General features: G+C 36.7%; 1 protein-coding gene across 1 annotated transcript in view; it reads right to left on the bottom strand.

The window, feature by feature from the left end:
- CENPC (centromere protein C) overlaps positions 1-13,340 on the bottom strand; it is a 68,670-nt gene that overhangs the window by 41,845 nt on the left and 13,485 nt on the right. The window contains exons 6-8 of the mRNA XM_011940289.1: positions 5,849-6,134; positions 4,790-5,002; positions 736-1,349 (exon numbers count right to left, since the gene is read on the bottom strand). Of these exons, the coding sequence (XP_011795679.1) occupies positions 736-1,349; positions 4,790-5,002; positions 5,849-6,134 (1,113 nt within the window). The remainder of the gene's footprint in view (positions 1-735; positions 1,350-4,789; positions 5,003-5,848; positions 6,135-13,340) is intronic.

Genomic DNA, 13,340 nt, shown 5'->3' with positions numbered 1-13,340 from the left:
ACATCTGATCCACAGAACTATAAGATAATCAATGTTTGTTGTTTTAAGCCAATAAGTGTATAGTAACTTGTCATATGACAGCAATAGAAAATTAATACAACTGCCATGGTAATTAATGACAGCATTATATTCACTAACCAATCTAAATACAGAATATATGTAAAAATTAGTGTGTAGAACATAGCAGATACTCAGTAAATGTTTAATATTGACAATTATAGAGAGCATCCTTCAAGTGTACTTCCTTCATATGTCTTTTCCTAAGAAATTATGGATAAATCAAAATTTTGTACCCTCCCTTTTAATTCTATGCATGTATGTATATTATCTATTGTTCTACAGAACCCACCAGAATGATATTCTTAACAGTAGAAGTAATGGGTTAGTAATTTTTGTGATTACAGTGCCTAATGCAGTGTATGGCATTCAACAACCGTTAGATAAATGAGTGAAAGATGGAAGAGAATGGATTTTTATCTCTATAAAAAATAGTCCCACGGTACCCTAGGATTTTTTTTAACATTTTTATTTTCTAAAGAATTTATCATTTGTCTTAGTCATGTTCTGATACTAATTTGTCTACTAGCCTTTCCTTTTCACTTTGCCCTCTATGTATACTGCCATCTCATAAGATAAACTCCAGCATGAGCGACAGAGCGAGACTCTGTCTCAAAAAAAAAAAAACATAAAATGGTTAGAATAATGATCACAGTTATATTTAATATAAACACTTACCCACAGGTGACATCTGTTTTTTGGAAACACAATCATTTCCTATCTCTTCACGCTCTTCCATATTTCTGTCTGTATTTCTTTGAAATTTGTCTTGGGTACTATGTGACATACGTATGTTTTCATCTTTAGACTGTCCCACATCAAGCTGTTCTTCAGCTGGTTTAGCCTTAAATTTTCTTCTCTGTTTTTGTTTTACAGTCCTTTTGCTTCTAGATGATTTTTCTGCATCCTTGGAACACATTTCATATTTTGTAGATCTACAATCATTTTCCGTTTCACCTGTCAAAGCATAACTTGTATCCAGTACTGTTTTATCAGAGGACCGAGATGTTTCTACTGGGTGAGGTTCATGAGAATGTTTGCCATTTGCCAAAGTCTTAGGTAATATATTATGACGCCTTTCTCTTGACTTTCTATTTTGAAGCAGTGCAGTGCTCTCAGCTGGAGATATCGAGCGTTGTTTCAGAGGCCTTGCCTTTCTTGGTATTGTAATCCAAGGTCTACTGGCAAAACTTTGATCTGATTCATCAATTATAAATTCATCCTCTATAACCTTCTTATCATCGGGAGGACACGAATGAGGTGGAGCAGTTGCCGCATGCCTAACAACGGGACTGAAACAGGGTGATACTTTTAACAGTTCAAAAAAAAAAGCTTTTATATTTGTTTAGTAAAGAAAATCATCTAGGAAATAAAATCTAAATACCTTTTAAATAGTTTATGCATCTCCTCAATTTACACTTAATCTTACAAATCTTTCCCTCCTTTTACATTTCTATGCCTGTTCACCCTCATTTATAATAGTAATGACATCACAAAAATTTAGAGCTAGAAATCTAGACATCAACTAATTTGATCCCACCCCCCCACCCATTATATATACTAAAACTGAAGCCCAAAGAGATATAATTACAACCCAGATACATTGACTCACAATCCAAAATGAATGCCACTATTATATATAATCTTATATTAAATTACATATTTGTATATATACCTTTTGGGGTCTGAATTTCTTCACATTCAAATGAGTCAACAAGATTATTTCTGACAATACTCCAAGTCTAATATTTGACTTGGACTACTACTAAATTATGAGAGATTGGGGAGGCCAGGCACGGTGGCTCACGTCTGTAATACCAGCACTTTGGGAGGCCGAGGCGGGTGAATTACCTGAGGTCAGGAGTTCAAGATCAGCCTGGCCAACATGGTGAAACCCTGTCTCTACTAAAAATACAAAAATTAGCCAGGCATGATGGCAGGTGCCTGTAATCCAGCTACTTGGGAGGCTGAGGTGGAAGAATCGCTTGAACCCAGGAGGCAGATGTTGCAGTGAGACAAGATCGTGCCACTGCACTCCAGCCTGGGTGACTGAGCAAAACTCCATCTCAGACAAAAAAAAAAGGGGAGAGAGATTGGGGAAAATTTCTTCCTATCTTTTTTTACATTCCACAGTTCTTCATACATGGCAACATCAAATACAGAGATGGCTGAATGAATGTAAAAATTACTAATATTACTATAGGACTATAAATTGTAGACCCACAGAACTATAAAACAATAAATGTTGTTTTAAGCCGCTAAGTGTGTAGTAACTTGTTATATGACAGCATATGTGTAAAAATGCATTTCGTTTGGATATTTCATATATATTTCCATATTATAATCATGGTATAGAAATAAATGGAGCACATCTAGAGAGGTAGCACAAGCACAAAAGAAATCTAATGCCACAGAAACAGGAAAAAATAAAAGGCAAGTCTCATCACAAAGCATACAATGCTATAGATGTCATAAATAATGTAGTCAATGTTTCCCAACTCTAGACCTTTCTCCATAGTCCTAGCCCAAACTACATATTTTACTAAAAGGCAGAAAGCCTATATGATGAATATTATTGTTGTTTCCCACGCCCAGTGTTGGAAAAGGATAAAGAGTAAGACAGACAATTTCAGCTACTATCTTATGGCTCATAATCAAACATCAACATTAACTCTTAAATTTTCATAAAAGCATGTACATGTTAAGTACATACAAAGAGATTCAGGCATTTAATGAGGTGTTGAATAAATTAAGACTAGTGCATTGAAATTACAGAGTACCTCCTCCAATTAGTCGGAAAAGTTTAGGAAGGAATTATTCCAAAGATGGTAATCTGATAGACTAATTTTACATTTCCCTGATTGTTTTAATAGCTTTGAGCACATCACATATTGCAGGGAGATACACAAAATAAAAAACAAGGTAAACATCCAAACTCCAAAGCTGGCATACGCACTCGTTTCCACTTTTTCACTTGGATAAGGCTCAGTTAGCTGTGTTTAGCCATAACAGAAACAAAGACAGAATGCAAAAATTAGATTATGTTTTTCTCTTTTAATTAGAACATACAAAAGGAATCAGAAATGAAAATGCCTTTATTCCTCTAATCACAAACTCCTGAGAAATCTTATAACATAAAATAGTAAATACTCTAAGAAATATACTCTAACGGTAGCATTTCACAAATTTATATAATTACTCTATAAAAACTAATAAAGAACAAAGTCAATACAAATACTGTAATGAATGTATGTTTAAGTTTAACAGAGATGATATCCTTAGGAAACAACCTTCACACTATGAAAGTTTAGAATAGGGAAAGATAACTTCTAATTAGCTAGAAAAACCACGAAAGGTTTTGTAGCATTTAGGCTGGATGTTGAAGGATTTATAAGATTTGGTCACAAGGAAATGCAAGAAAGACAATCAAAAGGAAGAGCATAAGTGGAAGCAATGAGGCTAGAAAGCACTGGGAATAATGAATCGTTATATATGACTACAACAATTAAACATAAAATTAACTTTACTCACTAGAACATCAAAAAGAACATTAAAAATAATTTCTCAGACATAATATAATTAGCCCACAAGTATAACGCATTTGTTTCAGATGGTGGTGACAACATCCATATGAGGTTTAAAATATATACATAAAAATAATTAATCAACTACAGGAAGCAGAAGCAGAGACTGAACAAAAGGGGAATTTCATTCATTCATTTAACATGTTTTTATAAAAACTTCCTTTTTATTTTTGAGACAGAGTCTCACTCTGTCACCCAGGCTAGAGTGCAGTGGCGCAGTCTCGACTCACTGCAACCTCCACCTCCCAGGTTCAAGTGACTCTCTTACCTCAGCCTCCCGAACAGCTGGGATTACAGGCATGTGCCACCAAGCCCGGCTAATTTTTCTATTTTTAGTAGAAATGGGGTTTCACCATGTTGGTCAGGCTAGTCCTGAACCCCTGATCTCAAGTGATCTGCCCGCCTCGGCCTATCAAAGTGCTAGGATTACAGGCGTGAGCCACCGCATACAGCAATAAAAACTGCCTAGTATGTTCACTAGCACTCTGATACCTATGATAGTGACATAAGGGCAGCCTAATATAACAATGTCTAAATATAGCATTGCTGGTCAGGTGTGGTGGCTCACGTCTGTAATTCCAGCACTTTGGGAGGCCGAGGCGGGTGGATCACCTGAGGTCAGGAGTTCGAGACCAGCCTTATCAACATGGGGATATTCCATCTCTACTAAAAATAGAAAAATTAGACAGGTGTGGTGGCAGGTGCCTGTGATCCCAGCTATTCGGGAGGCTGAGCAGGAGAGTCACTTGAATCCAGGAGGCGGAAGTTGCAATGAGCCGAGATTGTGTCACTGCACTCCAGCCTGGATGACAGAGAAAGACCTTGTCTCAAAACAAATACATACATACATACATAAGTACACACTGACTTCATTCTTTGATATCACACAGACAAACTAGAAGGCAATGAAAACTGAATGAACCTGTTTTCTTTCAAGTCTAATTTAGTATCTACTAAAAAATGGCTTTGGTAGTGACTCATTGACTGGTAAAAAACCATCTCTCCTTACAAGTCAGACAAAAATTTCAACTCAAATATTCATTAATTAAATTACTTATTTCTAAGTTAAATAGCATTAGGAATCCTCATATATGGTTCATAGAATATAAAAAAAAAAATGCCTCAAAGGATGTTTCCTAATAACTCACCTGGATTTACTTTTTCGTTTTACTGTTTCTAAAAACAATGTTGAAAAACTTTTTTTAGCTTTTCGTTGAATTTCATATTCTGAATCTCGTGTTATATTCTGAGATGATCCTGATGGTTTTCTTTCTTGTCCTTCTGATGTTTTACACTCTTCATCTGATACTTTATTATCTATTTCTATTTTCTTTAACATAACTTTATCTTCAAAGTTTAACCTAAAAGGTTAAAAGGAGGGTAAGTTGAATGCTCCCATAACGTTTCTTGAGTTATGAGTCTTCCTGAACTACTTTACAGAGATAATACAGACCAATTTAAAATTCTGTACTAGGCATTTATTTAACACATAAATGCTGATTTGTGCATTCCAAATACACAAGCTAAACTGCTCAGGAAGATTAACTTTTGTATTTACCAATAGAAAAACATGAGAGAGAAAATAATGGTTAAAGTATACATCAATGAAATGTATAGCTAGGCAATGGTTCTCAGGGCAATCTTAAAGCACTGAGACAGACCAAACTTTGAATATCAAAGTCTTAGAATATACTTAACTCCTTGGCTCCAGTAATCACACAATACTCTACATAGAAATTACACTCATTATAGAGATCTCCAAATGCAAAAGATCTTGAATAATCTACTTTGCTTCCTAAAGGCCAAAGGTAAGGCCAAGAAGAGAAACCAGCAGTCCACAAAGCATAGCATCCTCAATAATACTTATGCACTGCTACCCTAGAAGTGACCTGATACATATTTACACTCACAATTACAAAAAATATTGAGAAAATACAAATTGTTTCTCTTAGGAAGCTATCAAATACTATCAGAGAGAAAACACATTTTTCCAGACTATAGAAAAGTTAACCTCTAAACTTCTCTGAAGTACACTTTAAGGCCTTCCTTAATTATTATCAACTGTATATATGCTAAATGTATACTTTCTCATAACATGTTAATATTCCTCCTTCCTTACTGTAAAATAACAAGATTGAATTACCATTTTTTAATACAAAAAGTAAAATTTTTAAAGTGCAATTAACATTATTTACATAAAATGTTACCTTTTTTTGGTTTTAAGTGAAACCTCTGTACTTGAAGGCAGCATATTTACTGAATTTTCAAAAGTGTAAGTCTCTCTCTTTTGGGCACTAGATGGAATAACATTTTGCGATACAGATGTTTTTGCATCCAAAAGAACAGAAGGTGAGCCAACAGATAAGTAAAATTCTTCATCAGCATCACTGTGATAATCATTTATGTTTCTACTTGACATTTTTTTCGAGTCAGATGTATTTTTGGAACTAACATCAGTTGCCAGAATTTTCTGACGAACTTCATGGGCCTGAACTAGAAGAAAATTACATAAAGATACTTGTCAATTAAAAGAATAATAAGAGAATCAAGCAGGCTTTTTTAAAATTCTGCAATAATTTAATCAGAAATAGTTTTCAGAAAACTCAGAGTCATTAAGATTAGAATCAAAGGTCTATGATTTAAAAAAGTACTTAAGGGCCAGGTGCGGTGGCTCAAGCCTGTAATCCCAGCACTTTGGGAGGCCGAGATGGGCGGATCACGAGGTCAGGAGATCGAGACCATCCTGGCTAACACAGTGAAACCCAGTCTCTACTAAAAAATACGAAAAACTAGCCGGGCGATGTGGCGGGCACCTGTAGTCCCAGCTACTCGGGAGGCTGAATGTATGTGGGACATGAAGCTGTAGAGTAGTGAAACCCCTGATCTTCACAGCCCAAGGCAACATTTTGATCCACTGATAGAATTGACACCCAGGCCATCCTAGTCCCTACTTTACAGCCAGGGCACCAGCAGACAGTCTAATCTGAGGCAAGAATAGGGTAAGAGAGGCCAGCATCCCCCTGTCTTCCACCCAATGATACAAGGAAACCAGGTCCAGCAGCTTCTAACCAGAACCCCACACAGGTGAACAAAGACATCAAAAGGCATCTTCCACCCACCCCAGACAGCACCAACAGGAACTGAGCTAGAATCCTAACAGCATCAGAAAATGAAATAGAACAAAACACCACTACTACTCTGAACACTTAACTATCATTGACAATAAAACTCATAAAACTAAGAAAGAGGGGCTGGGCGCAGTGGTCCAAGCCTGTAATCCCAGCACTTTGGGAGGCCAAGACGGGCGGATCACGAGGTCAGGAGATCGAGACCATCCTGGCTAACACGGTGAAACCCCGTCTCTACTAAAAAATACAAAAAGCTAGCCCGGCGAGGTGGTGGGCGCCTGTAGTCCCAGCTACTCCGGAGGCTGAGGCAGGAGAATGGCGGGAACCCGGGAGGCGCAGCTTGCAGTGAGCTGAGATCCGGCCACTGTACTCCAGCCCCGGCAACAGAGCGAGACTCCGTCTCAAAAAAAAAAAAAAAAAAAAAAGAATAAAGTGGAAGGCATCACGCTACCTGGCTTCAAACCATACTACAAGGCTACAGTAACCAAAATAGCTTGGTACTGGTACCAAAACAGATATACAGACCAATGGAACAGAAGAGAGGCCTCAGAAATAACACCACACGGCCGGACGCGGTGGCTCACGCCTATAATCCCAGCACTTTGGAAGGACAAGACGGGCAGTTCACGAGGTCAGGAGATCCAGACCACGGTGAAACCCTGTCTCTACTAAAAAATACAAAAAATTAGCTGAAAGCGTTGGCGGGCGCCTGTAGTCCCAGCAAGTGGGGAGGCCAAGGCAGGAGAACGGCGTGAACCCGGGAGGCGGAGCTTGCAGTGAGCCCAGATAGGGACACTGCACTCCAGCCCAGGCGACAGAGCGAGACTCCGTCTCAAAAAATAATAATAATAATAATGACAACATCACATATCTACAACCACTTGATCTTTGACAAATCTGACAAAAACAAGCAATGGGGAAAGAATTCCCTATTTAACAAATGGTGCTGGGAAAACTGGCTAGCCATATGCAGAAAACTGAAACTGGACCCCTTTCTTACACCTTATACAAAAATTAACTCAAGATGGATTAAAGACTTACACGTAAGGCCTAACATCATAAAAACTCTAGAAGAAAACGTAGGCAATACCATTCAGGACATAGGCACGGGCAAAGACTTCATTACTAAAACACCAAAAGCAATTGCAACAAAAGCCAAAATTGACAAACGGGATCCAATCACACTGAAGAGCTTCTGCTCAGCAAGAGTGAACAGGCATCCTACAGAATGGGAGAATATTTTTGCAACCTCTCCATCTAACAAAGGTCTAATATCCAGATTCTACAATAAACTTAAACAAATTTATAAGAAAAACAAAAACAAACAATCCCGTCAAAAAATGGGCAAAGGATATGAACAGACACTTCTCAGAAGATGTTTACATGGTCAACAAACATAATAAAAAAGAAGCTCATCATCACTGGTCATTAGAGAAATGCAAATCAAAACCACAATGTGATACCATCTCACACCAGTTAGAATAGTGATCATTAAAAAGACAAGAAACAACAGATGCTGGCAAGCATGTGGAGAAATAGGAACACTTTTACACTGTTGGTGGGAGTGTAAATTAGTTCAACTATTGTGGAAGACAGTGTGGCAATTCCTCAAGGATCTAGAACCAGAAATACCATTCGACCCAGCAATCCCATCACTGGGTATATACCCAAAGGATTATAAATCATTCTACTATAAAGAGACATGCACATTTATGTTTACTGCAGCACTATTTACAATAGCAAAGACTTGGAACCAACCCAAATGCCCATCAATGATAGACTGGATAAAGGAAATCTGACACATATACACCATGGAATACTAAGCAGCCATAAAAAAGAATGTTCATGTCCTTTGCAAGGATATGGATGAAGCTGGAAACCATCATCCTCAGCAAACTAACATAGAAACAGAAAACCAAACACCGCATGTTCTCACTCATAAGCAGGAGTAGAACAATGAGAACATACGGACACAGGGAGGGGAACATCACACACTGGGGCCTGTCGGGGGAGGGGGAAAAGGGAAGGGAAAGCATTAGGACAAATACCTAGGCTTAAAACCTAGATGACGGGTTGATAGGTGCAGCAAACGACTATGGCACATGTATACCTATGTAACAAACCTGCATGTTTAGCACATGTATCCCAGAACTTAAAGTAAAAAAATACATATTAAAAAAACAAAAAAAAAAAAAAATAGGGTAATGCTATGAACAACTTCATGCTTACAAACTTGACAGATGATTAGAAAAAAATGGATCAATATCTCAGAAACACAAACTACTAAAATTTGGTCACAACAAAAATGATAATCTAAATAGTCTTATAACTATTTAAGAATTAATTTTGTTATTTAAAGTTCTTGAAAAAAAAAAAATCTCCTGGACCAGAGGATTTCACCGGAGACTGTTACACCAAATAGTTAAAGAATTAACACCAATTTTACACAGTCCCTTCCAGAAATTAGAAAAGGGAATAATTTCCAACTCATTTAATAAGGCAAATATTACCTTGATACCAAAACCATACAAACACAGCACTGAAAAATATATAAACCAATCTCTCCTTACTTAAATACAAAAATCCTCAAAATTTTAGTAAGTCACATTCAACAAGGTATAAAAAATAGTAATAATGCACAATAACTGACATTTATAGATAACTACACCCAACAACAGAAAACTTTTTTTTAAATGCCCGTGAATCATTCATAAAGACAGGCAATATCTTGGATCACAAAACAAATCTTCATAAATGTAAAAGAACTGAAATTACACAGTGCATACCTTTCATAAAAGAATCAAGATCAGAAATTAATATGTAAAAGAAATTACGAAACACTGAAAATTTAACACACTTCTAAATAACCAATAGGCTAAAGTCTGAAAAGATATTTAAAAATACACCAAAATAAGTGAAATGGACAGAAAATACAAGACACAAAACCTGTGGAATGCAGCTACAACAGTGCTGAGGGGGAAATTTATGCCAAATGAATACATTTGAAAAGGGAAAAAGAGCTCAAATCAATAATACATCATGACCACATGGAAATTTTATGCAAGGCTGGTTAAACATTCAAAAAATCAATCTGTATAAGCCATCATATTAACAGATTAAAGAAGAAAAATCATATGATCATATGGATTTATGCAAAATATGCATTTGACAAAATCTACATTATCCATGATTAAAATTCTCAGCATACTGGCAGGAAAAAATTTCCCAACCCTATGAAAAACATCTACTAAAAACTTACAGCTAACATCATATACTTAATGTGAAAGATCAAATGCTTTCTAAGAGCAGGAACAAGGCTAGAATTTTCACCCCGTCGTTTTTTTGTGTTTGTTTGTTTTTGTTTTTTGAGACAGGGTCTGACTCTGAACCCAGGCTGGAGTGTGGTGGCACTAGCACAGCTCACTGCAGTCTCAACCTTTTGGGCTCAAGTGACTCTCCCACCTCAGTCTCCCAAGTAGGCAGGGCTACAGGTACCTGCCACTGCACGGGCTAAATTTTTGTGTTTTTTGTAGAGACAAGTTCTCACTACGTTGCCTAGGCTGGTCTCAAACATCTGGCCTCAAGCGATTCTCCCACCTCAGACTCCCAAAGTGCTGGAACTATAGGTCTACGCCACGATGCTTGGACCCATCACTGATACTTAACACAACACTGAAGTGCTAGCTAATAACGGTAAGAAAAAGAAATTAAAGACATAAACTGGCCGGGTGCAGTGGCTCAAGCCTGTAATCCCAGCACTTTGGGAGGCCGAGACGGGCGGATCACAAGGTCAGGAGATCGAGACCATCCTGGCTAACACGGTGAAACCCCGTCTCTACTAAAAAAAAATACAAAAAACTAGCCGGGCGAGGTGGCGGGCGCCTGTAGTCCCAGCTACTCAGGAGGCTGAGGCAGGAGAATGGCGTGAACCCGGGAGGCGGAGCTTGCAGTGAGCTGAGATCCGGCCACTGCACTCCAGCCCAGGCGGCAGAGCGAGACTCCGTCTCAAAAAAAAAAAAAAAAAAAAAAGACATAAACTAAATTTACCCCAAACTACCCACAATTATTATTTTAAGTGGCACTGTACTAATTTCAGTTAAAATCATAGAACAGACATGGGTATCTAATATCATCATTATTAAATAACATTGACTCATAGATTCTATCAAAGGCAAGCAGACTGAAATAATCAGATTAAATATAACAAATAAAACCTCTCTTTAGCTGATGACATGGTTATATAGCTTAAAGAACACTAAAAGATTCAAATTTTTAAAGGTCTAGAATTAATTTTTTTAAAAACCTTCGTAAGTGCTGAATTAAAATTTTCTTGATATAAAAATTAGCCTCGTAATTTAAAAAAATGTTCAGAATAGTACAAAAATTATAGTACAGTTAGGATTAACCTTAACCAGAAAGTCAAAGACCCAATACTATGAGGGAGGGGAGAATGGGAAGCCAGGAGACAGACTTTATTAAAACATTTTTTATGATAAAACATGAAATTTACATATTAATCATTTATGAGTGTACAATTTAATGGCATTAAGTACATTCATAAGACTGTGCAACCAAGACCATTTTTAGAACTTTTTCATCATCTCAAATTCTGTACACATCAAAAATCAAAACATCATTACCCACTACCCTAATCCCCTGCAACCTCTATTCTACTTCTTATCTCTAAATTTACCTTTTATAAATACCTCATGTAAGTGGAACTACAAAATTTTTGCCCTTTTTTGTCTAGTTTATTTCAGTTTGCATGTTTTAGTGTGTTCAAGATTTTTCTATGCTATGTTACATAGCAGAACTTTGTTTTTAATGACTAATATCCTATTCTATGTATACATCAAATGATGTTTATCCATTCATCTGTTGACGGACACTTGACTTGTTTACACCTTTTGAGTACTGTGAATAATACTGCTAGGAATATTAGTATACAAATGTCTGTTTCCGTCCCTGCTTTCAATTCTTTGGGGTATGTATCTAGGAGGGAAGTACTGGGTCATATGGTAGCTCTATGCTTAACTTTTTGAGAAACTATCAAACTGTTTTCCACAGTAGCTGCACCATTTTACATTCCCACCAGCGATGCATGAGGGTTTTGATTTATCCATATCTTCAACACTTATTTTCCTTTTTTCGTTTTAAATAATAGCTAACCTAGTGAGTGTAAAGTGATATCTTCCTAGGGTCTTGATTTACATTCTCTAATGACTAAAGATTTCAAGGATCCTTTCATATATTCATTGGCCAATTGCATAACTTCTCTGGAGAAATGTCTATTCAAGTCCTTTGCTCACCTTTTATTTGGGTTGTTTGGTTTTTCTGTTGTTGAGCTGTAGAAGTTCTTCATATTTTCTGATTATAAATCTCTATCATCCTTATTAGGTAAATTATCTGCAAATATCTTCTCCTAGTCTGGTTGCCCTTTCACACTCTTGACAGTGTCCTTCAGATTATTACTATTATTTTTTTTTTTGGAGACAGGGTCTCACTCTGTCGCCCAGGCTGGAGTGCAGTGGCGCGATCTTGGACTCACTGCAACCTCCACCTCCTAGGCTCAAGCAATTCTTCTGACTCAGTCTCCCGAGTAGCTGGGATAACAAGCACTTGCCAACACGCCCGGCAAATTTTGGTAATTTTAGCAGAGATGGAGTTTTACCACATTGGCCACGCTGGTCTCAAACTTTTGACCTCAACTGATCCGCCTGCCTCAGTCTCCCAAAGTGCTGGGATTACAGGCATGAGCAACCACTCCTGGCCCCAAATTAATATTTTTATAGGAAACAAACATAATTTATTTTGTAAAAAACCTAAATAACATAAAAAATGTGAATTCTCACAAAATTACTACATAAATTAAATGCAATTCTAGTTAGAATTCCAAAAGTTTATTAGGAATTGGATAAAACTAAAAACTCATAGAAAGAAAAAAGGCTGCAGAATGGCAGTGGAATAGTGAAGGTATTTATCTTTATATCAGGACATACTATAAAGCTACTATTAGTAACAAGAGTATTGTGTTGACAGAGGAAAAAACAAATACATCAAAATTCAAAAGTATGTTGAATGTTATGTGAGATTTAATATAGAATAAAAGTAGTACATTTAGAAGAGAACGGATTTTTTTTTTAATTTAATAAACAGATCTGACACAACTGACCACCCAGAAGAAAACAAGCTTAGAAGATTGTCATGTTATATACTGAAACACATTCCAGATGGTTAAAGACTTACTTTTCTTTTTTTTTTTTTTAAAAAAAAAAAGGTTTTCAGATGAAAAATCTAAGTTGGGATAAGACAGAACTTTAAACTACAACAAACTTAAAGCTATAAAAGTCACACATTTAATAATTAAAATCCAACAGCCAATAAACATAAGGTGCTCAAACTCTGGCAATCATGGAAACGGACACTAAAGTCAAAATGAGATTGCTTAGTATCAATGAATGGGCAAAAATGTAGAACAGTAAATAGACTATCAGGTAAAAGGTAATCTTACACTATTAGTGTAAAAGGAAATTACAATAGCCTTTTCTGAAAGCAGGTACAGGCACAGACA

This window comes from Colobus angolensis, unplaced genomic scaffold (genome assembly GCF_000951035.1).
Source record: "Colobus angolensis palliatus isolate OR3802 unplaced genomic scaffold, Cang.pa_1.0 Scaffold189, whole genome shotgun sequence".
NCBI lineage: Eukaryota > Metazoa > Chordata > Mammalia > Primates > Cercopithecidae > Colobus > Colobus angolensis.
This window is presented reverse-complemented; position numbering and strand designations above follow the sequence as displayed.